The sequence below is a fragment of the Ctenopharyngodon idella genome, chromosome 24 (assembly GCF_019924925.1).
Source record: "Ctenopharyngodon idella isolate HZGC_01 chromosome 24, HZGC01, whole genome shotgun sequence".
NCBI lineage: Eukaryota > Metazoa > Chordata > Actinopteri > Cypriniformes > Xenocyprididae > Ctenopharyngodon > Ctenopharyngodon idella.
The window spans coordinates 9,256,544-9,283,739 of record NC_067243.1 but is presented as its reverse complement, the minus strand read 5'-3'; the positions used below and the strand labels follow the sequence as shown (position 1 = coordinate 9,283,739).

The 27,196-nt window shown below is 38.8% G+C and overlaps 3 protein-coding genes across 3 annotated transcripts in view; all 3 read right to left on the bottom strand.

Annotated features, from left to right (window-relative positions):
• Positions 1-590, bottom strand: part of LOC127507718 (mucin-2-like) — a gene marked incomplete at its 5' end in the record, with an annotated part of 74,997 nt that extends 74,407 nt beyond the window's left edge. Inside the window, 2 exons of the mRNA XM_051885014.1 lie at positions 105-219; positions 313-590. Of these exons, the coding sequence (XP_051740974.1) occupies positions 105-219; positions 313-590 (393 nt within the window). The remainder of the gene's footprint in view (positions 1-104; positions 220-312) is intronic.
• A 4,196-nt stretch (positions 591-4,786) lies between these two features.
• LOC127507543 (intestinal mucin-like protein) lies at positions 4,787-15,146 on the bottom strand. Its single transcript, XM_051884744.1, has 19 exons — positions 15,096-15,146; positions 11,091-11,237; positions 10,780-10,954; positions 10,080-10,327; positions 9,804-9,987; positions 9,474-9,687; positions 9,204-9,379; positions 8,971-9,037; positions 8,633-8,733; positions 8,485-8,516; positions 7,832-8,009; positions 7,623-7,727; positions 7,477-7,517; positions 7,239-7,361; positions 7,055-7,153; positions 6,481-6,609; positions 6,335-6,374; positions 5,327-5,450; positions 4,787-5,208 (listed from the first exon to the last, which is right to left on the bottom strand). The coding sequence occupies exons 3-19, from the start codon at positions 10,919-10,921 to the stop codon at positions 4,992-4,994; spliced, it is 2,220 nt and encodes a 739-aa protein (XP_051740704.1). The 5' UTR covers positions 10,922-10,954; positions 11,091-11,237; positions 15,096-15,146; the 3' UTR covers positions 4,787-4,991.
• On the bottom strand, positions 10,929-17,378 carry LOC127507717 (salivary glue protein Sgs-3; the record flags this gene model as incomplete). Its single annotated transcript, XM_051885013.1, has 3 exons — positions 10,929-10,954; positions 11,010-11,017; positions 16,075-17,378. Coding segments are annotated over 3 exons (1,338 nt in total), but the record flags the coding sequence as incomplete, so codon positions are not given.
• Positions 17,379-27,196: the final 9,818 nt, after the last annotated feature.

The following is a 27,196-nucleotide window of genomic DNA, read 5'->3' as shown; positions in this document are numbered from 1 at the left end:
GTCTACCTTTCTTGTTCTGCACAAGTGGGCAATTGTTGCCATAATTATTAAATATTGATACTAGTCCATGTATTTTAAAAATTCACAGGAATAAAATGACTCACCATGACTGCATCTTCTTTGTTCCACGTGACAGTGATGCCCATTTTGGAACTGACCCTGGTGTAGATTGTGTTCTCTTCCACAAGGATCCCTCCTATATGCACGGGCAGCGTTTTACTAAATAAAAGAAATAATTAAAATCATTTTTGCAATTATTTTGTGTTTGCTGTGGGAAGAAATAAGCAGTGCTTCAGTTCCCCAGAATCTTACTTTTCTCCATCAAACACGACCTGGTTCTCGGTCAACTTAATGACGATGATACCAATGGCAATCGACACGCTGCTGATCTTTGGGTCATTGGCATGTTCTGTTCTCCTCACATGAACCGAGAACTGGCGACTGAGGCTTTCGCAGTCCGATAGCAGGTTATACTCGCACGTGCCTGGGAACTGATAAACGTCCCCATCAAACGTCTCGAAGTGGAAGTTTCCCCACATGCTGCAGATGCTGTTGACATGGTTACTGGGATAGACTGGTAAAAAAAAAAAAAAAAGAGAGAGAGAGAGAGAGAGAGAAATTGCAAAGACTTACTCCTCGATTCACCTACATCGATGTTATGTATCCAGCATGGTTTTGCTTAATCTTTTGCTTAATCCTTTGAGATGGTTTATTAAGTTTATATAATGTCTACTTCAAGTGTGCTTTTGATCAAAACAAAGACGGAGTCTGTGAAATTTTAAAGTTTGAAATGAGAAGACTTTTTTAGTCTTTTGTCTTTTAACTGTGTCTGTGGTGCAACTATCCCCACCACTTTTAAAAACAAAATGGTTTCTATTAGTTTAATGTGTAGGTTCATTTAGAAATACATAAAGCACCAATTTGACTTAAGCTGTGAATAATTTTGTTACTTTTTGTGAATCAGTGTGATTAGTACATCTCATATCATCCATAAACACAGTGCCATATTCACCTGCTGTAGTTGTTGGCCATGCTGCTGTTGTTGTAAAGTACATAGGATCTTCTGTACTGCCATAATCATACATAAAGTCTTTAAGCAAAAAAAAAAACAGATACAGTCATATTGTGTAGCTAATATTATGAGCATTTCTTGCAGTAACAGATCAATTTTATTTTTCTAACCTGCTTGTATGGACTGCAGCCCCACCAGCAGGACGACCCATCTCAGCATCCACATCTGGGACATCATCACAGTCCCCATGGAGGCGACAAGCATCTTCAAGAGCTAATGTGAGCTGTCTTTCAGAACTTGCTCTTTTTATAGTAAATTGTAGTTTACTTTGGAAGAATGTAAATTGATGATATAAGGTGGAACCCAGCACACGCATTAAACACCATCATCTCAAATAAACAAGGATGTGAATGTTGATATTGGGGTTGCAACTGTTTTCTAGAGAAGTTACACAGTAAAATGCACAGTAAACTTTACTCATATCTAATGTCTATATTTTTTTTTTTTTACATATGAGCTATTGTTTGTTCTGGGTTAGCACGATACATCTATTTGCATGTAATGTATGTTTAAGGCATTATTTATTATAAAAGCATTATTATTTAAGGCATTATTTTGTCTATTTTTGTTCCACCAGTGAAAATAGTACAGAACAAAGTCAAAGCAGGACAAATCATTGCGTGTTTTCAACACTGTAAGCTCAGACAAGTGTGATATAAACAGTGAAAAGTTCTAATGCTGTTAGACTGTTGGAATGCCAAATGACCAAAACTAGCAGATAAATAATTTCAGCATACATCTGTGTACATATGAAATGGTGCACTGTAAAAAAAAAAAAAAAAAAAAAGAAAAGAAGAAGAAGGTCTTCTGACAAATGTTAAGAAAAATCTCATTGCATCTGTTGGATTTAATATAATTCCCTGTCGGAGTAATATGTTTGCTTCTAGTTTGCCCATATCATGTTATGGGCTTTGAAAATCAAATGTAATGGTGAAAGAATGTTTGTAGTTTCTTGCATTGCTAAATGCTAAACAATCTTTTATTTCCTTAATTCAGTAGACTGCCTGTCACTCAGCAAAAGTATTTAAGTTGTCAGTTAATTTAACTTAAACTAATCCGTTAATACAGTAGGTTGCCTTATTTTTTTAAAGTTAGTTTTTTTTTTTTTTTTTACAGTATACAACAACAACCTTGCATGACCCAAAAACAGTTTGTACACTTTTCCATTGGTGCACAAATAAATATAAATAATAAATCACTTTCTGCCTTTAGAAATATCATTTGGTTTATCACTTTAACACAGGATTAAATCCATTCACCATATTCACCTTCCATGATTGTTAGATCACTTGACAAGCTTCCAGCGAAAGTCAATATTCAAGATATTTCAACAGAATACAACTTAAGATCTAAGACTGGAACAACTAGCTGATCCACTACTGCTTATTAATGCAATGTTTTTTAGTTAATCATAGGTAAAGTCCATATCCTGTTTCATGTCTTGTTTCATCCTTGTTTCTGTTGCATTGCATGAAAAAAAAAAAAAAAAAGATTACTTAAGAGATGGTATTATCAAACAACTTACATCACATGGATATTATAATTATTACATTAATTTTATTTTGTTTTAAGTGAAGGTTTTTATAGAACCATAATAACACTTTATCCCCCGGTTTCACAGATGAGGCTTAAGCTAGTCCAAGACTAAAATGCATGTTTGAGCTGTTTTAACTGAAAGCAACTTGTACTGATATATCTTAAAATATGTCAGTGCCATCGTTTTGTCTCAAGATGCACACCAGTAATGTTTTTTTCTAGGGTACATTTATAAAAGCTGCTTAAATACCCTAATTGTACTAAGGCCTAATCCTGGCTTAGGCTAAGCCCTGTCTGTGAAACCTGGCCTACATATACTGATATATAAATTTCTTGGTTTTCTGCTTAAATTGCTCATCAGATCTGATCTTCATCAAAGTCACAAATGTCAACGAACACAATGTTTCTAAGCTGATAAAACACAGTTATGATCTTTCAAGTGATGGTGGAAAAAGTAAGTGAAACAGTGCTTTAATAACTGCTTGAACCACCTTTGGCAGCAATAACCCCAAGCAAGCGCTTCCTGTAGCTGTGAATTAGACCTGCACAATGTCCAGGAGTAATTTTGGACCATTCTTCCTTACAGAACTGCTTCAGCTCACCCATATTTTTAGGACATCTTGTGTGAATGGCTCTCTTGAGGTCATTCCACAGCATCTCTATTGGGTTGAGGTTCGGGCTTTGACTGGGCCACTCCAAAAGGTGGATTTTATGTCTCCGCAGCCATTCTGTAGTAGATTTACTTCGATGTTTAGGGTCATTATCCTGCTGCATCAACCAGCTTCTTCTGAGCTTTAGCTTGCAGACAACCACCTTGATATTATCCTGTAGGATATCCTGATAAACTTGGGAATTAATTTTCCCCTCCACAATGGCAAGCGGTCCAGGTTCAGAGGCAGCAAAGCAGCCCCAAATCATGATGCTCCCTCTATCATACTTCACTGTTGGGATGATGTTTTCATGTTTGTACACTGTTTTCTTTTTACACCATACATAGCGCTGCATGTTCTTCCCAAACAATTCTATTTTTGTTTCACCTGTCCACAAAACATTTTCCCAGTAGTGTTGTGGAGTGTCAAGGTGGTCTTTGGCAAACTTTAGGCATGCTGCAATGTTTTGTTTGGAGAGCATTGGCTTCCTTCGTGGTGTCCTTCCATGGATACCATGCCTGTTCAATGTTTTACGTATGGCTGACTCATGAACAGAGATGTTAACCAGTTTCAATGAATCCTTCAAGTCTTTAGCTTTAACTGTGTCTAACTGTGGACTGATGAATATCTAAATTCTTTGAGATTCCAGCTACATGCATATCAACAACTCTTGATCGTAGGTCTTCTGAGATCTGTTTTTTGCAAGGCATAGCTCACATCAGCTAATGCTGCTTGTGGATAGCACACTGACACTTTGGGTGTTTATATAAGTCAATTTAGCTCTAAACCACACCTTTATTCTCGTTTCATTGATTGGACTCCTGGTTTGCTAACACCAGACTCCAACTGGCATTTAGTGACACCAGAAGCCTAGTGTTTCACATACTTTTCCCACCATCACTTTGTTTGTTTAATGAGTGTGTTCAAAAAGACATGAAAGATAATGATTGTTTGTGTTTTATCAGCTTAGAAATATTGTTTGTTTTCTTGCAACTGTATATACTGTATACACACATTTATAAACATATTGGTATTTGCACTTCTGATTAGATGCTAACCGCATTTCATTGTGTCTTGTAAACTGTACAGTTATGCTACAACATGAAATGAACATGAAATGCAGTTCACAAGTTTACATATTCATATAATTAAATAGAGTCAAGTTATGCGTGTTTGGTGTGCTGTCCGGGGAATGGGCTCTGAGCTCGGAATTTTGGCTGGAACCCAGAGTACTCCCCCCGGTGTAATAAAAGTAGATAGAACTAGAAGTGAGGAGATGGGGTGGAGGAGGGATGCTGATAAACTCTCAGACGAACAGAGGTAAGTCTGCTGAATTTTTACCTCTTGTCATTGGTTGAGTTTATTAAGTGAATGCTCTCCACCTGTGTTAATTAGGTTAATTATCGGAACCTGCTCCTCCCGAACTTTGTTAATAAAACATCATTAAATGTAAATGTACAGTATCTTTCCAGTTTGCATTCAATAGGAATACATACATCTTCTCAATGCAAGACTCAGTACGCATGAATTTAGTTTTAAAATGCCTTTTTAATTGCCTTTTTTTTTTTAATTTCAAGCAAGCAAAAGAGTTCACATTTAACAAAGAAAAAAGAAAAGCTCTATAGATAGTTTAAGAAATGTTAAAGAAAGCATGTGCAATTTAAATTAATTTCTGATCAAAGATACTTGAGAGTAGTTTTTCAGAGAGTGGGTCAATGATTCACTGCTGCTGCTCACGGAAGTCCGAAGCTGCGTTTTCTTCTGCCGTTTTCAGTGAGTGTTTGGATCGCTCCCATTTCATGACAGTTAGTTCTGCTACAGGAGCACTCTTCAACATGGATGTATGTGTGGGTTATTATCTCTCCATTTACGCAACCAAGATTCACTGTGCGATTACTTGAGCGTTTGGCCTGGCAACAGCTACAAGATGACAACCCAGGTTCTGTGTACCTGTGTATGCGAGAAAGAGAGGAAAACATGTAAAGCATTTCAAATTGGTCTCTTATGAGGGTGTTTCAGTTAGTATACTGCCTATGTAGGTTTCGTAACAGAGTCTGCATGTACTCACCTGCTAAAACTGGTACAATCTCCACCACAAAATGTCAGGTCCATTTTCTTCTCTGATTGACAGTCATTGTGATTTATGTAATTGCGAACGGTCTGTACTTGACATCCTTTAATTTGGTCCACACCTAAAAACACAGGCAATTGAACACACATGGACACATTAAAAGTCAACTTAAAGGGACAGTTCACCCAAAAATGAAAATTTGATGTTTATCTGCTTACCCCCAGGGCATCCAAGATATAGGTGACTTTGTTTCTTCAGTAGAACACAAATGATGATTTTTAACTCCAACTGTTGCGGTCTGTCTGTCGTATAATGCATGTCAATGTGAACTCCATCTATAAGAGTCAAAAAAACATGCACAGACAAATCCAAATTAAACCCTGCGGCTCGTGACGACACATTGATGTCCTAAGACACGAAACGATCAGTTTGTGCGAGAAACCGAACAGTATTTATATCATTTTTCACCTCTAAAACACCACTATGTCCAACAGCCCTGCACATCCGGTTAGTGAGGTCTGATCGCGCTCTGACAGCGGAAGTGATCACACGCACTCATTGAAGTATAAGCGCGAGACATCACTTCCGTCATCAGAACGCGCATTTAGACCTCACCAACCGGATGCTCAAGGCAGTTGGACATAGTGGTGTTTTAGAGGTGAAAAATTATATAAATACTGTTCGGTTTCTCGCACAAACCGATCGTTTCGTGTCTTAGGACATCAATGTGTCGTCACGAGCCGCAGGGTTTAATTTGGATTTGTCTGTGCATGTTTTTTTGACTCTTATAGATGGAGTTCCCATTGACATGCATTATACGACTGACAGACCACAACGGTCAGAGTTAAAAATCATCATTTGTGTTCTACTGAAGAAACAAAGTCACCTACATCTTGGATGCCCTGGGGGTAAGCAGATAAACATCAAATTTTCATTTTTGGGTGAACTACCCCTTTAAATCAACAAAAATAGGCATTGTTTTTTTTTTTATAAAAAAATACTCACAAACATGGCAGCAGCCATCAGGTGACAGCTGATCAGTGCCCTGTAGAGAGAATCACAAAAGCAGAATGTCATCAATATGATTTAATCACCATGATTGGTCAGTATAACATGTAAATGTGTGTTTGTGTGAAATTTGAAGTACTGACAGGCTGACAGTTGGAAGCGTTGAAAGGAGGACACTGGACTGTGTGTTTGTTGGCGATGAACTGTCCATTAACTTTAGTGCATTCGATTTTGTCACAGCCCTGGTTTGGAATGCTCAAAGTGGCTCCTTCCTACGAATGAAAAGAGGTCAAAAAAAGGACATTGCAAAAATTTGAGATTTAGATTTTCAGGGAATAATGCCTTAAATTTTGGTCTGTTTCTCACACACATTCAGCTTTTTAATCCTTATGATGACAATTCACTTCTGTTGTATTGAAAAAAGCAGCATGACAGTTTCATTTTGTGTACAAAAAAAAAAAAAAAAAAAGGTTTTGACATGAAGATAGGTTACATTTTTTACATTTATAATAATTTTAAATTCTAATAACTATTCCTTTAATTTCCATTTAACTTAAATATTTATTTAGGACAATAGGTTACATTTTTTACATTTATAATAATTTTAAATTCTAATAACTATTCCTTTAATTTCCATTTAACTTAAATATTTATTTAGGCCTTTTGTCCTTTTCAGAAACACCTCAAGGCGAATGAGCTTTTGACATTTGACCTTACCGGCAGTATTTGAGTGAAGCCACTGATGTTGACGATGCAGTGAGTTTGCACACACTTTCCACAGCAGTTGGTTAAGTTTGTATAAATATATTCATAACCCTGGGGAAAACCAACATCAAATGAAGTCAATGAAATTGTACATGTTCCTGAGACAAGCCATTCAAAAGCTTGTCAAACAACTTACAGATTCACATTTCTCATTGCACTGCACAAATCCACATTTGATCTTGAACAACCGCGTTTTAGGATCCACGTCCCATGTACAGCTACATTCCTGACAGTCAACGATGGGGATGTTGGTACCAGGCTGAGGGAAGTGAGGGGAGAGAGAGTTGAACATGTAAAACTTTCATTAATCATTATTTAATCAAACTAAAAGTTTGTTTTTTTAAATAGTAATATTCCAGTCATTTTAGTTTTACCTCATACTCTGTGTTTTTGTGGACACACACTTTCTTTGGCTCTGAGGAGACAAACAACAAAAGAACATAAAGCTATATAGAATGATATTTAAGGTGATACAGATGAAAACAGCAAAACCAAAATGTAGTGTGAATAATAGTGATACCGCATTTGATTTCTGGACAGCATTTTCCATTAGGCACTTTCAGGACTGGAGCATATCCGACTGCACACTTTTTATTAAAAGGTGGGCACATGTTGACATCACAATCTACATTAAAAAAAATAAAATAAAAAAAAACAGAGTAGAGGAGACTTAGGTGATGCAAACCTAAAGCAAACCCCTTTAAAAATACTGTAAAAAGCTCATCTTACTGCAAACTTGTTTGCTGCAGCATGGGTCTGAAGGATTGGTGACATTGACCAGCACAAAGCCAGGCTCAGTGCAGCTCTCAGGATTCACATCAGGACACTTCTTGGGCTTACAGATCACCGATTTGCTGGCCTTATCACAGATACACTCTTCGCAGTTGTACTCGAAAACCTCATTGAACTGCCAAAACAAACAAACAAAAGGATTCAGTTAAATGTCTAGTCTGGTCATTATTCAGCTAAGTAATTATTTAAAATTGGCATGAAATTTAAATTCACCCAACTGATTATGTAAATGCATGTTATAAATTATGAATGATACATCCATGCATACAGCAAAGTTTTTTTTTTTTTTTTTTTACCGTAATGCTTAATCAAAATATTGAGCTCGATCTTCCAATAAAAACGACAGACTTTGTAAGCATAAAAATACATAGCACACAAGAATATTGATGAATATATTGATACTTTTCGGTACCGAATGAATAATAAGAATGAATTCTAATAATTCTCTCGTGCCACCTGCTATCTTGGATTCATTTTTTCACAAAGCTTGTTGCAATGCATTCTGGAATTATCTTGAAGTTTAATAACTATGAGATGAAATACTAATATTGAGTGAACAGCTGAATTAAAAGTTTTAAACACCGCTGTACCTCACGTGGTGTCCCAGAGGAGTCCAGGCATCCTAAACACAAAAAGGGACAAATAAAATTAGATAAAACCTACAAAAAGGGGCTAAGATGTTCTGATGCAGAAATGCACACTGAATTTGAATGCCTAAAGCACGCATACACTTCTTACCACATTTGTTCACACAGACTCCTGACTTCTTGTTGAAAAGCAATGTGCCCTCAGGACAGAAGCAGCCCTCTGTGGGCACTATAATGGTGTTCTGTTCAGGTCTGCAATTAGAAGAGTATTTAAACTTTTTTATATCACCTGAGATTCATTTCAATAAACATTTAAGAACAAATCTGCATAACAGGCTTTATTAGCTCTTAAACCGTATAATATAGCGGATTATTTTGAAGTACATATCTGCCATTTTCCCATCCCTTAATTTACAAAACTGAATGAGAACTAAACATTAATTTCCACAATTGTCTAAATTATTTAAAAATGTGGATAAATGGGCATACATATCACAGCTTGGTGGCTCAGCTGGACCACAAGGATTGAAGACTTTATCTGTTGGGCATTCAATATCTGTGGAAAAAACGCAAATGCTACACTTAAATACTCTATAGCTTCCAATAATATGGGGTCTAGAGATCAGAAAGAAAAATAAATTTTAACCTGGAAATGTACAACAGAAAGTTTCGATAAAGGAACATTATGATATAAAATTAATAAAATAGTTTTTATAACTTACTGCAAAGGCTAGTGTAGTTCCTCCAGTATATGCAGATCCCTAATTGAGAACAAGCCCTTGCGTAGCTCTGCAGACTGGTACACACCACGGCAGGGTTGCTCATATGACAACTATCATATTGACATCCTAAAAAGAAGTTTTTGGGGGACACATGGGAATGGCATGCTTCGAACAGCCTGAAGAAGATAGAAGTAGCAAATATCACTTTCAAAGCCTAGTGTATTCAAATTTATAGTTATAAAACAAAACAAAAAAAAAAAATCAACTCACTCGCTGCTGAGGAGGTTGCACTCAGGATGGGCCTGGCATGGCTTAGTTGTAGGTTTGATTTTACTGTGGATAACTGCAGGTAATGCAGTTGGTGGAGTGCAAATTTCACCGTTCACACCACTGGCTGGCCAGTAATCCGCCATCACTGCACAGTTGTCCACCAAGATCCCTCCAGGAAGCATGCAGTCATCAGCCTGGTTGTTGTTGCACGTTCCTTAGTGAGAATTATTTGGAACAATTCAGACGGATAATGCACAAATACAAATCCCTCATATATCATCCACATTGTGATGTCACCATCCATACAAAAATGAGGGGTGGCTGACTTACCACAGTGGCCTTGTGTGTTGCTTCCAAAATGCTGGAATGGCAGGTTGATGCTAAAGCCAGTGGCTCCGAATGTTATATCAACACCCAGCTGTGGAATATTCAGGAACAGGTCTAGGCCTGAGCTTATAACCCTCACACCATTGAAAGCATATGGCAGATTTAACTTAACATCATCCTTAATAGCCTGTTAGGACAAGAGACAAGAAAAACATAGGATACTTACACTGTAATGCAGACAAAGCACACATTAATCATTCCAAATCTAGAAAGTCTCACCTCTAGGTCTGCTCCTCCAATGAGATTGTGATTCTTAAGCGTTATGACTTGTTTGTTGTAAGACACAATAATGGATCTGGGACAGGATACATGCTCAATGGGGTCACAGTAGACATTGTCAGTGTAGATCTTTAAATGGTATCGAGGCCTTATTTCCTGCATTAATATGTAAGTGCAGTTTCCTTGATAACTGTAGAAGAGTCCATCAAATGTGATGTAATGCGGGTCACCCCAGCCTTCACAAAAGCCTATGAAAAAGTTTTTTTTTTTTTTACAAAATTAAAAAAAACAACATTTAATTATTTGAACTGGACAAGCTACTTGAATTTGGCCAATACTGTGTGTATTAACTGTTGAAATTATCACTTGAAATTTGAAGAATTAATATCATTACAACCACTTTATTATTTTAACCAGTGACAGAGACAGGCAGGTGCCAATCTATTACAATTTGTTTTATTTACTTGTACCACATCAAAGGAAAGAATCTTAATGAGACCCAAGTAAATCACACATAATAACTGCATTGTTTACATTCAAAATACTATTTTAAAATGTTTTCTTCTTTTAAAACACTAGATGTTCTAAGGAGAAAAAACAACAATTTTCAAGGAAACCATGAAATCAACAGTTAAAATCAAGCACATTGGGCTTGAAAAGAGATCACTGCTAATAATTTAATGATTACAAGATTACTCACAGTCGCATACGTAATATTGGCAGCAGTAGTGCTCATCATAGACAAGCACAGGTTTTTTGCCATTTTCACAGGTGATGTTCTGCAGTGGAGGACATTTAAATGGAATAATTTCAATAACGTTGTCTTCAATGCACCTAGCCATGGTGCAGTTACACAAGATGAAGGTCTCGTTGGTCTGGTGATAATGAAAAATGTGCTAGAATTAGAAAAACTGATACATGCAAAATTACAATGCAGTCTATGTTGTTTTCTTGGAATATAAATGACATCATAGATACACCACATATATTTAAACAAAAATGAAATTGTACGTTTTTATCCCATTCAGGACAGTCGTAGCGCGGAGTTGGTGTAGGAGTAGTTGTTGGAGTAGATGTAGTAGTTGTCTTAATAGTAGATTTTGTTGTAGTAGACTTTGTGGTAGTTGTTGATGTAGGTTTAGATGATGTTGTAGATTTCGTTGGTGTTGTAGATTTTGTAGTAGTCGTCGGTGTGGGGGTAGGTGATGTAGATTTTGTTGGTGTTGTAGATTTTGTAGGTGTGGGGGTAGGTGATGTGGTAGGTTTTGTTGGTGTTGTAGATTTTGTAGGTGTGGGGGTAGGTGATGTGGTAGGTTTTGTTGGTGTTGTAGATTTTGTAGTAGTCGGTGTGGGGGTAGGTGATGTAGATTTTGTTGGTGTTGTAGATTTTGTAGGTGTGGGGGTAGGTGATGTGGTAGGTTTTGTTGGTGTTGTAGATTTTGTAGGTGTGGGGGTAGGTGATGTGGTAGGTTTTGTTGGTGTTGTAGATTTTGTAGGTGTGGGGGTAGGTGATGTAGGTTTTGTTGGTGTTGTAGATTTTGTAGGTGTGGGGGTAGGTGATGTGGTAGGTTTTGTTGGTGTTGTAGATTTTGTAGTAGTCGGTGTGGGGGTAGGTGATGTGGTAGGTTTTGTTGGTGTTGTAGATTTTGTAGTAGTCGGTGTGGGGGTAGGTGATGTAGATTTTGTTGGTGTTGTAGATTTTGTAGGTGTGGGGGTAGGTGATGTGGTAGGTTTTGTTGGTGTTGTAGATTTTGTAGTAGTCGGTGTGGGGGTAGGTGATGTGGTAGGTTTTGTTGGTGTTGTAGATTTTGTAGTAGTCGGTGTGGGGGTAGGTGATGTAGATTTTGTTGGTGTTGTAGATTTTGTAGTAGTCGTCGGTGTGGGGGTAGGTGATGTAGATTTTGTTGGTGTTGTAGATTTTGTAGGTGTGGGGGTAGGTGATGTAGATTTTGTTGGTGTTGTAGATTTTGTAGTAGTCGTCGGTGTGGGGGTAGGTGATGTGGTAGGTTTTGTTGGTGTTGTAGATTTTGTAGTAGTCGGTGTGGGGGTAGGTGATGTTGTAGGTTTTGTTGGTGTTGTAGATTTTGTAGTAGTCGTCGGTGTGGGGGTAGGTGATGTAGATTTTGTTGGTGTTGTAGATTTTGTAGGTGTGGGGGTAGGTGATGTGGTAGGTTTTGTTGGTGTTGTAGATTTTGTAGTAGTCGGTGTGGGGGTAGGTGATGTAGATTTTGTTGGTGTTGTAGATTTTGTAGTAGTCGTCGGTGTGGGGGTAGGTGATGTAGATTTTGTTGGTGTTGTAGATTTTGTAGGTGTGGGGGTAGGTGATGTGGTAGGTTTTGTTGGTGTTGTAGATTTTGTAGGTGTGGGGGTAGGTGATGTGGTAGGTTTTGTTGGTGTTGTAGATTTTGTAGTAGTCGGTGTGGGGGTAGGTGATGTAGATTTTGTTGGTGTTGTAGATTTTGTAGGTGTGGGGGTAGGTGATGTGGTAGGTTTTGTTGGTGTTGTAGATTTTGTAGGTGTGGGGGTAGGTGATGTGGTAGGTTTTGTTGGTGTTGTAGATTTTGTAGGTGTGGGGGTAGGTGATGTAGGTTTTGTTGGTGTTGTAGATTTTGTAGGTGTGGGGGTAGGTGATGTGGTAGGTTTTGTTGGTGTTGTAGATTTTGTAGTAGTCGGTGTGGGGGTAGGTGATGTGGTAGGTTTTGTTGGTGTTGTAGATTTTGTAGTAGTCGGTGTGGGGGTAGGTGATGTAGATTTTGTTGGTGTTGTAGATTTTGTAGGTGTGGGGGTAGGTGATGTGGTAGGTTTTGTTGGTGTTGTAGATTTTGTAGTAGTCGGTGTGGGGGTAGGTGATGTGGTAGGTTTTGTTGGTGTTGTAGATTTTGTAGTAGTCGGTGTGGGGGTAGGTGATGTAGATTTTGTTGGTGTTGTAGATTTTGTAGTAGTCGTCGGTGTGGGGGTAGGTGATGTAGATTTTGTTGGTGTTGTAGATTTTGTAGGTGTGGGGGTAGGTGATGTAGATTTTGTTGGTGTTGTAGATTTTGTAGTAGTCGTCGGTGTGGGGGTAGGTGATGTGGTAGGTTTTGTTGGTGTTGTAGATTTTGTAGTAGTCGGTGTGGGGGTAGGTGATGTTGTAGGTTTTGTTGGTGTTGTAGATTTTGTAGTAGTCGTCGGTGTGGGGGTAGGTGATGTAGATTTTGTTGGTGTTGTAGATTTTGTAGGTGTGGGGGTAGGTGATGTGGTAGGTTTTGTTGGTGTTGTAGATTTTGTAGTAGTCGGTGTGGGGGTAGGTGATGTAGATTTTGTTGGTGTTGTAGATTTTGTAGTAGTCGTCGGTGTGGGGGTAGGTGATGTAGATTTTGTTGGTGTTGTAGATTTTGTAGGTGTGGGGGTAGGTGATGTAGATTTTGTTGGTGTTGTAGATTTTGTAGTAGTCGTCGGTGTGGGGGTAGGTGATGTGGTAGGTTTTGTTGGTGTTGTAGATTTTGTAGGTGTGGGGGTAGGTGATGGGGTAGGTTTTGTTGGTGTTGTAGATTTTGTAGTAGTCGGTGTGGGGGTAGGTGATGTGGTAGGTTTTGTTGGTGTTGTAGATTTTGTAGTAGTCGGTGTGGGGGTAGGTGATGTAGATTTTGTTGGTGTTGTAGATTTTGTAGTAGTCGTCGGTGTGGGGGTAGGTGATGTGGTAGGTTTTGTTGGTGTTGTAGATTTTGTAGTAGTCGGTGTGGGGGTAGGTGATGTTGTAGGTTTTGTTGGTGTTGTAGATTTTGTAGTAGTCGTCGGTGTGGGGGTAGGTGATGTAGATTTTGTTGGTGTTGTAGATTTTGTAGGTGTGGGGGTAGGTGATGTGGTAGGTTTTGTTGGTGTTGTAGATTTTGTAGTAGTCGGTGTGGGGGTAGGTGATGTAGATTTTGTTGGTGTTGTAGATTTTGTAGTAGTCGTCGGTGTGGGGGTAGGTGATGTAGATTTTGTTGGTGTTGTAGATTTTGTAGTAGTCGTCGGTGTGGGGGTAGGTGATGTAGATTTTGTTGGTGTTGTAGATTTTGTAGGTGTGGGGGTAGGTGATGTAGATTTTGTTGGTGTTGTAGATTTTGTAGTAGTCGTCGGTGTGGGGGTAGGTGATGTAGATTTTGTTGGTGTTGTAGATTTTGTAGGTGTGGGGGTAGGTGATGTAGATTTTGTTGGTGTTGTAGATTTTGTAGTAGTCGTCGGTGTGGGGGTAGGTGATGTGGTAGGTTTTGTTGGTGTTGTAGATTTTGTAGGTGTGGGGGTAGGTGATGTAGATTTTGTTGGTGTTGTAGATTTTGTAGTAGTCGTCGGTGTGGGGGTAGGTGATGTGGTAGGTTTTGTTGGTGTTGTAGATTTTGTAGTAGTCGGTGTGGGGGTAGGTGATGTGGTAGGTTTTGTTGGTGTTGTAGATTTTGTAGTAGTCGTCGGTGTGGGGGTAGGTGATGTAGATTTTGTTGGTGTTGTAGATTTTGTAGGTGTGGGGGTAGGTGATGTGGTAGGTTTTGTTGGTGTTGTAGATTTTGTAGTAGTCGTCGGTGTGGGGGTAGGTGATGTAGATTTTGTTGGTGTTGTAGATTTTGTAGTAGTCGGTGTGGGGTTAGGTGATGTGGTAGGTTTTGTTGGTGTTGTAGATTTTGTAGGTGTGGGGGTAGGTGATGTGGTAGGTTTTGTTGGTGTTGTAGATTTTGTAGTAGTCGTCGGTGTGGGGGTAGGTGATGGGGTAGGTTTTGTTGGTGTTGTAGATTTTGTAGGTGTGGGGGTAGGTGATGTGGTAGGTTTTGTTGGTGTAGATTTTGTAGTAGTCGTCGGTGTGGGGGTAGGTGATGTGGTAGGTTTTGTTGGTGTTGTGGATTTTGTAGTAGTCGTCGGTGTGGGGGTAGGTGATGGGGTAGGTTTTGTTGGTGTTGTAGATTTTGTAGTAGTCGGTGTGGGGGTAGGTGATGTGGTAGGTTTTGTTGGTGTTGTAGATTTTGTAGTAGTCGTCGGTGTGGGGGTAGGTGATGTGGTAGGTTTTGTTGGTGTTGTAGATTTTGTAGGTGTGGGGGTAGGTGATGTTGTAGGTTTTGTTGGTGTTGTAGATTTTGTAGTAGTCGTCGGTGTGGGGGTAGGTGATGTAGATTTTGTTGGTGTTGTAGATTTTGTAGTCGTCGGTGTGGGGGTAGGTGATGTGGTAGGTTTTGTTGGTGTTGTAGATTTTGTAGGTGTGGGGGTAGGTGATGTGGTAGGTTTTGTTGGTGTTGTAGATTTTGTAGTAGTCGTAGGTGTGGGGGTAGGTGATGTGGTAGGTTTTGTTGGTGTTGTAGTAGTCGTCGGTGTTGGGGTAGGTGATGTGGTAGGTTTTGTTGGTGTTGTAGATTTTGTAGTAGTCGTCGGTGTGGGGGTAGGTGATGTTGTAGGTTTTGTTGGTGTTGTAGATTTTGTAGTAGTCGTCGGTGTGGGGGTAGGTGATGTGGTAGGTTTTGTTGGTGTTGTAGATTTTGTAGTCGTCGTCGGTGTGGGGGTAGGTGATGTGGTAGGTTTTGTTGGTGTTGTGGATTTTGTAGTAGTCGTCGGTGTGGGGGTAGGTGATGGGGTAGGTTTTGTTGGTGTTGTAGATTTTGTAGTAGTCGGTGTGGGGGTAGGTGATGTGGTAGGTTTTGTTGGTGTTGTAGATTTTGTAGTAGTCGTCGGTGTGGGGGTAGGTGATGTGGTAGGTTTTGTTGGTGTTGTGGATTTTGTAGTAGTCGTCGGTGTGGGGGTAGGTGATGTGGTAGGTTTTGTTGGTGTTGTAGATTTTGTAGTAGTCGTCGGTGTGGGGGTAGGTGATGGGGTAGGTTTTGTTGGTGTTGTAGATTTTGTAGTAGTCGTCGGTGTGGGGGTAGGTGATGTGGTAGGTTTTGTTGGTGTTGTAGATTTTGTAGGTGTGGGGGTAGGTGATGTAGATTTTGTTGGTGTTGTAGATTTTGTAGTAGTCGTCGGTGTGGGGGTAGGTGATGTGGTAGGTTTTGTTGGTGTTGTAGATTTTGTAGGTGTGGGGGTAGGTGATGTAGATTTTGTTGGTGTTGTAGATTTTGTAGTAGTCGTCGGTGTGGGGGTAGGTGATGTGGTAGGTTTTGTTGGTGTTGTAGATTTTGTAGGTGTGGGGGTAGGTGATGTAGGTTTTGTTGGTGTTGTAGATTTTGTAGTAGTCGGTGTGGGGGTAGGTGATGTGGTAGATTTTGTTGGTGTTGTAGATTTTGTAGGTGTGGGGGTAGGTGATGTGGTAGGTTTTGTTGGTGTTGTAGATTTTGTAGGTGTGGGGGTAGGTGATGTTGTAGGTTTTGTTGGTGTTGTAGATTTTGTAGTCGTTGGTGTGGGGGTAGGTGATGTGGTAGGTTCTGGTGTTGACGTGGGAGGACTTGATATTTTGGTAATTTGAGAATCAACCGGTTCAGTTATTGTTGGACCAGTATGAACACTCATTGTTTCAATTGTCATCATTGTAGTAGTCATCGGTGTGGGGGTAGGTGATGTGGTAGGTTCTGGTGTTGTTGTAGTAGACTTTGTGGTAGTCGTCGGTGTGGGGGTAGGTGATGTTGTAGGTTTTGTTGGTGTTGTAGATTTTGTAGTAGTCGTCGGTGTGGGGGTAGGTGATGTAGATTTTGTTGGTGTTGTAGATTTTGTAGTAGTCGTCGGTGTGGGGGTAGGTGATGTGGTAGGTTTTGTTGATGTTGTAGATTTTGTAGTAGTCGGTGTGGGGGTAGGTGATGTGGTAGGTTTTGTTGGTGTTGTAGATTTTGTAGGTGTGGGGGTAGGTGATGTGGTAGGTTTTGTTGGTGTTGTAGATTTTGTAGTAGTCGTCGGTGTGGGGGTAGGTGATGTTGTAGGTTTTGTTGGTGTTGTAGATTTTGTAGGTGTGGGGGTAGGTGATGTGGTAGGTTTTGGTGTAGTCGGAGTTGACTTTGTGGTAGTTGTTGGTGTAGGTGAAGATGATGTTGTAGATTTTGTAGTAGTCGTCGGTGTGGGGGTAGGTGATGTGGTAGGTTCTGGTGTTGTTGTAGTAGACTTTGTGGTAGTCGTCGGTGTGGGGGTAGGTGATGTTGTAGGTTTTGTTGGTGTTGTAGATTTTGTAGTAGTCGTCGGTGTGGGGGTAGGTGATGTGGTAGGTTTTGTTGGTGTTGTAGATTTTGTAGTAGTCGGTGTGGGGGTAGGTGATGTGGTAGGTTTTGTTGGTGTTGTAGATTTTGTAGTAGTCGGTGTGGGGGTAGGTGATGTAGATTTTGTTGGTGTTGTAGATTTTGTAGTAGTCGTCGGTGTTGGGGTAGGTGATGTGGTAGGTTTTGTTGGTGTTGTAGATTTTGTAGTAGTCGTCGGTGTGGGGGTAGGTGATGTGGTAGGTTTTGTTGGTGTTGTAGATTTTGTAGTAGTCGTCGGTGTGGGGGTAGGTGATGTGGTAGGTTTTGTTGGTGTTGTAGATTTTGTAGGTGTGGGGGTAGGTGATGTGGTAGGCTTTGTTGGTGTTGTAGATTTTGTAGGTGTGGGGGTAGGTGATGTGGTAGGTTTTGTTGGTGTTGTAGATTTTGTAGGTGTGGGGGTAGGTGATGTGGTAGGTTTTGTTGGTGTTGTAGATTTTGTAGGTGTGGGGGTAGGTGATGTGGTAGGTTTTGTTGGTGTTGTAGATTTTGTAGGTGTGGGGGTAGGTGATGTGGTAGGTTTTGTTGGTGTTGTAGATTTTGTAGGTGTAGGGGTAGGTGATGTGGTAGGTTTTGTTGGTGTTGTAGATTTTGTAGTAGTCGTCGGTGTGGGGGTAGGTGATGTGGTAGGTTTTGTTGGTGTTGTAGATTTTGTAGTAGTCGTCGGTGTGGGGGTAGGTGATGGGGTAGGTTTTGTTGGTGTTGTAGATTTTGTAGGTGTGGGGGTAGGTGATGTGGTAGGTTTTGTTGGTGTTGTAGATTTTGTAGGTGTGGGGGTAGGTGATGTGGTAGGTTTTGTTGGTGTTGTAGATTTTGTAGGTGTGGGGGTAGGTGATGTGGTAGGTTTTGTTGGTGTTGTAGATTTTGTAGGTGTAGGGGTAGGTGATGTGGTAGGTTTTGTTGGTGTTGTAGATTTTGTAGTAGTCGTCGGTGTGGGGGTAGGTGATGTGGTAGGTTTTGTTGGTGTTGTAGATTTTGTAGGTGTGGGGGTAGGTGATGTGGTAGGTTTTGTTGGTGTTGTAGATTTTGTAGGTGTGGGGGTAGGTGATGTTGTAGGTTTTGTTGGTGTTGTAGATTTTGTAGTAGTCGTCGGTGTGGGGGTAGGTGATGTGGTAGGTTTTGTTGGTGTTGTAGATTTTGTAGGTGTGGGGGTAGGTGATGTGGTAGGTTTTGTTGGTGTTGTAGATTTTGTAGTAGTGGTAAATACTGTTGTTGTTGATGGTGGTGGCGTTGTACAACTGAAACAGCAGTAAACCCGTATTTCATAGTCAAAACATTTATAGGGTCTGTATTTCTGTTGTTCCTTCTCACACACCAATCCATATGAAACATTGCACTGGGCAACTTGTTTTGAATGATGAATATAATCTTCAAAGCTCATGTTATGTTGGCCCACAGCCCTACATTCAATATCTTCTGGCTGTTCACAGATCTGTTTTCCACTTCCTGCAATATTTTCATAAGTCTCCAAGTCATTCCCTCCTCCTAATGCAGGATTATATACATTAAACCATTCAGACCACACACATATAATACATGGTGACGGTGATGGTATAGGGGTAGATGATGTGGTAGGTTTTGGTGTTGTTGTAGTAGACTTTGTGGTAGTTGTCGGTGTAGGGGTAGGTGGTGTGGTAGGTTTTGGTGTTGTTGTAGTAGACTTTGTGGTAGTTGTCGGTGTAGGGGTAGGTGGTGTGGTAGGTTCTGGTGTTGTTGAATGTGTACATTCCTCCACACAGATCTGATTTTTCTCATCATAAATAGGCTTATCCTCTGGACATTCTGGATAACATCCTAAAAAAAAAAAAAAAAATGAAATCACGAAAAAAAAAAAAAAATTATCCTTAATGTATCTAACTAGACAAAATCAGGTGAACTTTTTCTCATATAAGAGTACACAGACAGGCACATTCTAAAATGTTTAAAATGAAAAATGCTGAATTTGGCTTACTGTACTAAAAATATAATAAAAAAGAACCAAATTTCCCGCAAACACTGCTTGTTATAAACAAACTACCAAATTGTCCATAGAGGAATGCAATATTTGTCATTTTTAATGCTATTAAGGAAACATCCTACTATTGCTTTATATAAAACTTGCACTTCACATTTACATTCTGGGCTCATCCATCTGTCTGCATCTGTTCATCAATTAGATGTCTACCAGTACATAAAATGGTTTTCTATCGATAAAAGCATAACCCCTAACTGTCACTCCCATTTTGGGGGAACAGACCCCAACTTAAATTGTTTTAAATCTTGAATACTTTTGAGCACAGACTTAAGTTTGGTCTCCTTAATAAATGAGACACTTGGCTGATTATTTTAGAAGTGAAAGAAAAAATATGGAAGTGAAATAAAAAAAATAGTTATTGAAGTTTTAGTTTAGAAAAATGTAAAAATATGATTTCTTATAATTTATATAAATTATGTTTTACAAAACTGTTTTACTCTAAAACTGCAAGAAAATCAAAGCCAAAATCTAAAATCTAATCAAGTTGTGTTTCAAATTTTAGGTTGATATCTCAAAAATTGAGCTTTCAGTAAGATTTTGTTTGGGTGCAGTACCACACAGTCCAGGTTCCATTGGTGACCACATAAGGACTCATCCATTTCCATATAGCCTATGGTTTGAGTGACCTGAACCATTTATTTCCATAATGTTTATAAAATTTATGAAACTATTCAGAAGTAGTATAGGCAGAATGGCAATATTACAACACATAAAAGACATGCAAAAAGTTTTTCATTTTCATTGCTATTTCAAAATAAATGTCTGAACATGCCTTATAAGTCTGAAAATACTGTTGTTGCGAATTAATAAATTACTGTTCCTCTTTCTGCCATCCGTATTCAACTTACGAAGAATACAGAAGTTGAATATGGAAGGCGGTCTGGCGGAAGCTAGTTATTTTACTTTATAACATGTTAAATATGGATATTTTTCCTTACACAAACGCATCGCTTCGCTTCAGAAGGCCTTTATTAACCCCCAGAGCCGTGTGGAGTACGTTTATGATGGATGGTTGCACTTTTTTTAGAGCTTCACACAGGTGGTTTCCATACACTGCCATTATAAAGCTTTGGAGCATCAGGGTGATTATTAATATAACTCAGATTGTATTCATCTGAAAGAAGAAAGTCATATACACCTAGGATGGCTAGAGGGTGAGTAAATTAACAAATCCTTTAACATTGCCTGTAATGGGCTGCTATGCAGGAAAAAAAAGCTTAACGTACAAATATTTTCTTTCCCTGTAGATTGCGGAGTTGTCTTGGAAGTAGAATATGTTTAAAAAAAAGAGGTGTGAAAGAAATTTTGTTCTCCTTGGTCGTTGCTGTTGTATATGAAATCACATTTTTCAAGTGTTTTACAATATTCTCCCAGGGAATGAAAGATTAGGCCAACAGGATTGGTATAATTAAGTTTACTGTGAAAAAGTTTGATAAATAATCATCATCATCATCATCAAAAAAAAAAAAAAAAAGAAAAAAAAAAAACATTCTTAACTTGTTACTGGGGCTGGAAATGTAGGGGAACGCGGGGGGGTGGAGTCCGGGAACACTCAGTCTTCAAAAAGGCAAAACAGTGTGTACTCACCTTCCAGGTTGGGTAAAGTATTATTGCAGATACCAGCAGGGTTGAGACAGGTTTTGTAGCAAGGTGTATGACAAGGACTGTAGTGCCATGTGCATTCTCCTGGTTCATTGTAGTAGTCACAGTACACAGCTGACAGAGAAACATGAATATAAGTATGAACACAAAAAGTATGAATACAAACAAACTAAATGAAATGCAATGAAACTACAGTACACTGTTTGAAGAAAGAAAACACTTTAAGCATTGATCAAATTAGACAATCAATTCATTCACCTCTTTTTCTCCAGCAGAAGAGACTGAATCCACAGATTTAGAATACGCACGAAAATCACATTCAAAGGTTACAGATTTAAAATGTGCAATAGAATTAAAGTTGCTTACGGCAGATCTCAGGTGTTCTCCAAACGACACAAACACCTGCATCATTGCAAGCTTGAGCGTAAGCTGCCACAGCTGTACAGAAGCACTCACAATCTCCACCTGTGTCACATGAGCAAGAGTCCTTCACACAGTTCTCATAATATGGGTTTGGATCCACCTGTGGAAACATGCGTTTCCCTCTTTAAAAAATGTTGGATTCTTGTATACCACATTATAGGAAACAATTCATTAACTCAAGATGCTTTCCATCTATACCTTGTTATGGCAGTCTTTGAACGTAACTTCCTTTATGATGATACATTGTATTTTTGCCCATGTCTCTCGATTGGGGGTCTCAAGGCACGGGTTAAAGTCTGATTTTGCATCAGGGCAGGTGCTTAACACTTTCCAGCTGTCCACAAACTCCAATACATTTGTAGTTGGCAAATTTCCCTGAGTGGTGAAGTCATCTTTTCCATTTCCATTGAAATTTCCACACAAGCCACAAACGTCTCCCTGTGAAAATAAAACAAAGCAAAGAGGTTGGGCTACAAATAAATTAAATTGATCATGATTCATGACTTCAACTTACCATGTGCTGAGGTTGCAGAATGACGCGGACGGTGGTTTTGCGGTCCCACAAAATTGTCAGTCCGATATCAGCATCAATGACAAGGTACATCCCGACGTTTCTCTCATTGTACTTGATCTTTGGACCACTTCCAGTATCGGTGGCTTTTACAGTCCCATCAGAAAGCAGCAGCCGACTCCTCTGTGTGTGAGTGTGCGAGAGAAGTTGTTAGAAAGAAAAAACTAAAATCATACTGCATGAATAGATATTATTAAAGAGTCATGAAACACCCATTTCAGCACAGGTCAGTTCTTAAAACAAATATTGCATTCAGTGACTGATGCTCATCAGATTTTTCTTTCAAATGTTGAATAAAATAGGGGGAAAATCCTTTACTGACCTTGAGCAATCATTGTCTTATACCATATGTAACAGTGTTAACATGCTGTACAGCTAGTTTTAGTATTTCACAACCCTTTAGAAACATCTTTTATTTTACTCTAAATGAGCCTGAGACCTACACCTGTAGCCTTACCCCCAAAAGTATCCCTACAGCCTTTGAACATGTAGTTCCTGTTGTTCCACAAGGCATATTCTCGGTGATCACGTGAAAATTGCCAGTTTTATTTCCACAATTGTTCTGTAAAATAAGAGAGCATGACCTTTTGTGTCCGGAAGGAAGAGGCTTATTTGTAACTTTATTTTCATGAAATATCTAACCAAATGCTGTTGTGTCCACCCACAGCTCATACCTGAGCAGCAATATAACTGCAGTCTCCCCTGAAGCCAAATCTTTGCTGATCAAAAGTTTTATAATGTCCACTGCCATATATGGTGCAAATGCCAGGACACTTATAATGTGTACATTTCCACTTTCCTCGTCGGCAAGTGCTGTAAATATAGAGGTAGACTTAAATTTTAAAAACTTTATAATACTATAGATCATAAAAAGTTAATTAGTGTATTTACTCGTTTTTTATAGCAATTTAACTTCAATGTGGCAATGGAAATAGCTGTTTTTTACACAGGGTTACTGAAATAAAAATGAATAAAAACTATATAGATAAAAAAGAACTACTAAAATGGCAAAAACACAAACCCAAAAATTACTAAATTGCTGAAAATGGAAAATATATAAAAAGAAAACTAATTCAAAATATTATTAAAAATATAATAGTATATTAATGATACTAAAATAACACTGGTTTTACACACCATTTATTGCAATCCATGGTTATCTCAGATCCTGGTGCATAAAACTGTCTATCATGTTTACATGGGCAGTTATCCGGTTTAACGCAGTGTCCTCTGCCATCATCCAATAGACCAAAAGGACACTGGCAGCCAGACTGACAGTCCAACGAGAACTGGGAAGAAAACACAAAAATAAGACCAGCAAAATAAAGCGATAGACTTTGGGAAAGAAGAAACTATGGACTCACACAGTCAACTTCCTGTTGCATACAAGTCTGTGCACACTCCAATCCATGTTCATTTGGGCCTGCTGTGCTGCAGTTGAAGAAAACCTTTGGAGAAGAACATCCTGCAAAAGATATCAGACGCAGATGCTGCACCATTCATGTACTTTTTATGTAACCATATTTAAAGACCATTTACATTTTACAGGTAAGGGTGTACTATTAGTGCTTTACTGATATGTTAACCAAAAGCATACTTATTGACCTATGCAGTAGATGAAAGTAATATTTCATACCCAGAATTTTGGTTTTCCAGGAACGACAGTGGAACTTTCCATTCATGCAAACACTGGACAGAGAAATAAGATCAAACTGTCTAATAAATTCACAGTTTGCATTACTAATGCACTAATGCTAATATTATCATCCACTTACCAGTGTTCATCCCTAATGGTGACAGACTTGCCGGGATGGATTTTCTCTCCGTTGTGGTAACATGGACATTTTTCCATAGGTACACACAGTTCATTCTCATCCTGGTAGAGTCCATCTGGACATGCGCATCCATCAACGGGCACAAAGTCAACTCTGCAACTTTGGCGCTTAGAGGCGAGAGAAAGACAGGTACGCTGGCAGCTCTGCAGCTGATAGGAGTAGTTCTGCGAGGCCGGGCAGTTTTCTGTATACTTCTCTGTAGGAATCAGTTTGAAAAGAATGTGTTGTAAAAGTGCATGGAGAAAAATGACAAGCATTCTTCTAATCTTCTAGCCTAAATAAGGCTAGAAAAAAAAAAAAAAACCTTTTTGATGCCAAGGACATCCAAATATGATAATCCCACTTGTGAAGGATGCCAAATATTAAGGCTGTCAATAGATACATTTTTTTTTAATCACACACTTATCGTGAAATTAAGCATACACTATTTTGCCATCATTGCCTATATCTAGCAAAGTAAACCATTAGATTGAAAGTGATTTTCACAAAACTGTATTTTTCAGCTTTTTTCAAGGTAAAGATGTCTTTCCAAAAAAGGACACCAAATAACCAAATGATATGATTTAATATAATTCATACATTTATGTACACCAAAGCACCCATAAAAATCAACAATGCTTTACAGGTTTTCTCAACTATCTAACAATAGTTTTCAGGTACAGAAATTGAATAAAGTAATCAAATATAAAATAACTGCATATAAACTTATTTGAATAATTAAATAAAGATGAAACATTAAGTTACAAAAGCTATTCAGTCAAGAGTGATTTCTTCGTCTTTTGTCAATTAATTAACATTAAAAACAGAAAGCAGGAATATTAGACTGCTGTCCCTTTAAGACATAATTCAAAGCACACTGATCTAATACACATGCGTTGTCTATCTCATTTTTCTCTTAAGACATAACCTACTATGTTTGTTAGGATACTCGCTAAGATGGGCATGTTGACATAATTTTTGTGTGAATTTGTCCGTTTAGGTGCAAGACTTGAAACAGAATTTGCGCGAGAGTATTTGTGTGCTGTGACGCGGCTCTCCATGTACGCGCTTCGGATGAGCACACATACAAATCTCCTCACAGAGCACGCGAGTTCTCTTTCGCGTCTAATGGATGAATCTTTAAATTGGCAAGGTTTAAATGAGTTTAGTTTAACAACATGAGATCAGGTCTCACCTGCGCTCGCGCGCTATCAACACCCGTGATGACGGCATAGATGACTGGGCATAGAGCACTCGGCACGTCATTGAACATTTGTTTACAGTGACTGTTTTGTCCACGTTCTTTTGATCACCGCAGTTGTAACGTATTGGAAACCAGAATGCTCAAAACATACATTAGCCGATTCCGTCTGTCTGTTTTGCACGTTGTTTTCAACAAACCATATCATAGATGCGTCGTCAGATTTGGGATGAACCGCGGTGCAAGCGCGTGCCGAACCGTGGGTGGAGAACCGAACGGTTCGATTTTTTTACAGTGAATGGTTCCATCCCTAACAGCAACATACACAGGACAAATCCAAACATTATCCTGAATGTGTGTGAAAATGTGTGTGAAAGTGTACTGAAATGTGTCTGTGCATAAATACAATGTGCGATCAGTGCGTCGAGAGCGCTCATACATGATTTGTTTGCCCATCAATATAACAGACTCGCGCATGCTTAATGTACGACTCCTGTACGTCACCGCAATCGTCTTTACTTTGATTGCAATCCTCATCCATCAAAACTTTCATAGCAAGAAGCTGGTTTGCTTTATCCAGCCGAGAAACATAGTTTTCATAACAGCAGGTGTTTCGACATTCCGTTCAACAGCGTGATGCGGGAGGGCTCGCGCTCTTCAGATGTATGACACAATATGACAGAGAGCTCGTGTTTTAAAGCGAAACAGACACTGGAATGAATAATTCTTTCTGCTATCTCTGATATAATCAGCATGGACCGGAGACTGTAAAAAAAAGATGGACGACGCAACGCCGCTTCCTTCCATTATAATGAACTGAATGTAAAACGTACGACGATGGGCGTTGACATGTTACGCAAAAACGTCAGTTTGGAGCCTGGACATGCGCAGAAGGAATCGTCAGTGGAGCCCGGAGGCGGAGTCGCGGTATCAAGATCCAGATTACTGCGTCATCATTGATGTATTTTAAATAGGCTATATAAATTATACACAATTTAAAATTCTACCTATAAAATAATAGGCTATTCTGTTTCTAGAGCAATAATATTTTTGAAACAGCAAATTCAGTAGATAAACTCAATATAATATGCCACTAGAAACAACTCTAAAATGTCAGAAATGGTCCTGCCATTTTAAATAAAGTTGAACTAATGTAACAGGAGATCGATTGCTGTAGACAGTGCTCTATAATTAATTAGAGTAGGCTATCATTAGTTTGTCCTGCTAATTATTATTTTATACCCATAAAAATAATTAGTAACTGCCAGATAACAATCACCTGCTTTTTCCCAACATGGCTAACGTCAGGCGTGTTATCTTAACTAATAACATTTATTAATTAGCTTATAAAGCCCACATTTAACGTTACCGAAAAAAGTTCAGTGATCCGTCAGATCCTGTAGGTCGGTTAGTACAGTTTACTGCTGAACAACTCATTTTGTCCGACAGTCCTCAGAGAAGCTGTCAGTCACAACTGTCAATCATAACGACACACCCCATTTCTATAGCATCAAATTGCTAGCTAAAATCAAACTTATCACAAAAACGAACAATTGAATATATATCAGCATGATAACAACTACCTTAAATGACCAAAACCATCTTTCGGAAAATTTTATTTGAAATTTTGTAATTTATTTTTTTTGTTTTAACTCAAGTCCCGTTTGTTTGCATTGAGAGGGTGAGGTTTATGACCTGTACTGCATCCAGCCATCAGGGGGCGATCAAAGAGCCCGCAGCTTCACTTTTCAGGACGTATGAGGCACACCCGGCATGGACTCATCTAACTGCGTTACGTAAATTACATTATGACGCGATTTCACATGCTTCCGTAATTTTTTTGCGTTAAATGCGTAAAATTATTTTAACGTGTTAAGGATTTTGAATTAATTGCATGCGTATATATATATATATATATATATATATATATTAGTGTGAAAAATGGTGAGCATTATTAAGCCATATTGCTTTCAAAATAAAAAAAAAACAGCTTTCATATTATGATATTTCATTTTATTAATGTTAGATGTAAACCTAATTCATTAATTTTATCATAATTTTATATTTTATATGCTTTAAAGCAGTTTTACAGAGAATTGCGCCATGGAAAAACTCCCAAGAAATATGTAACACAAGTACAAACTATTGTACACTGCAAGGAATGAGAGATTTTTTTTTCTTGACAAAATTATTTGCATTTCTTTGCTAGTGTGAAAATCTAGTGTTGTCAACTAAAGGGCAGTTAACACTGCACCGACAGACACTGACCAACGGCATCATAACGATTCAATCGGTGAAAACGAGAGCGAACCAACGCCAGACACATCTGACAAAACTC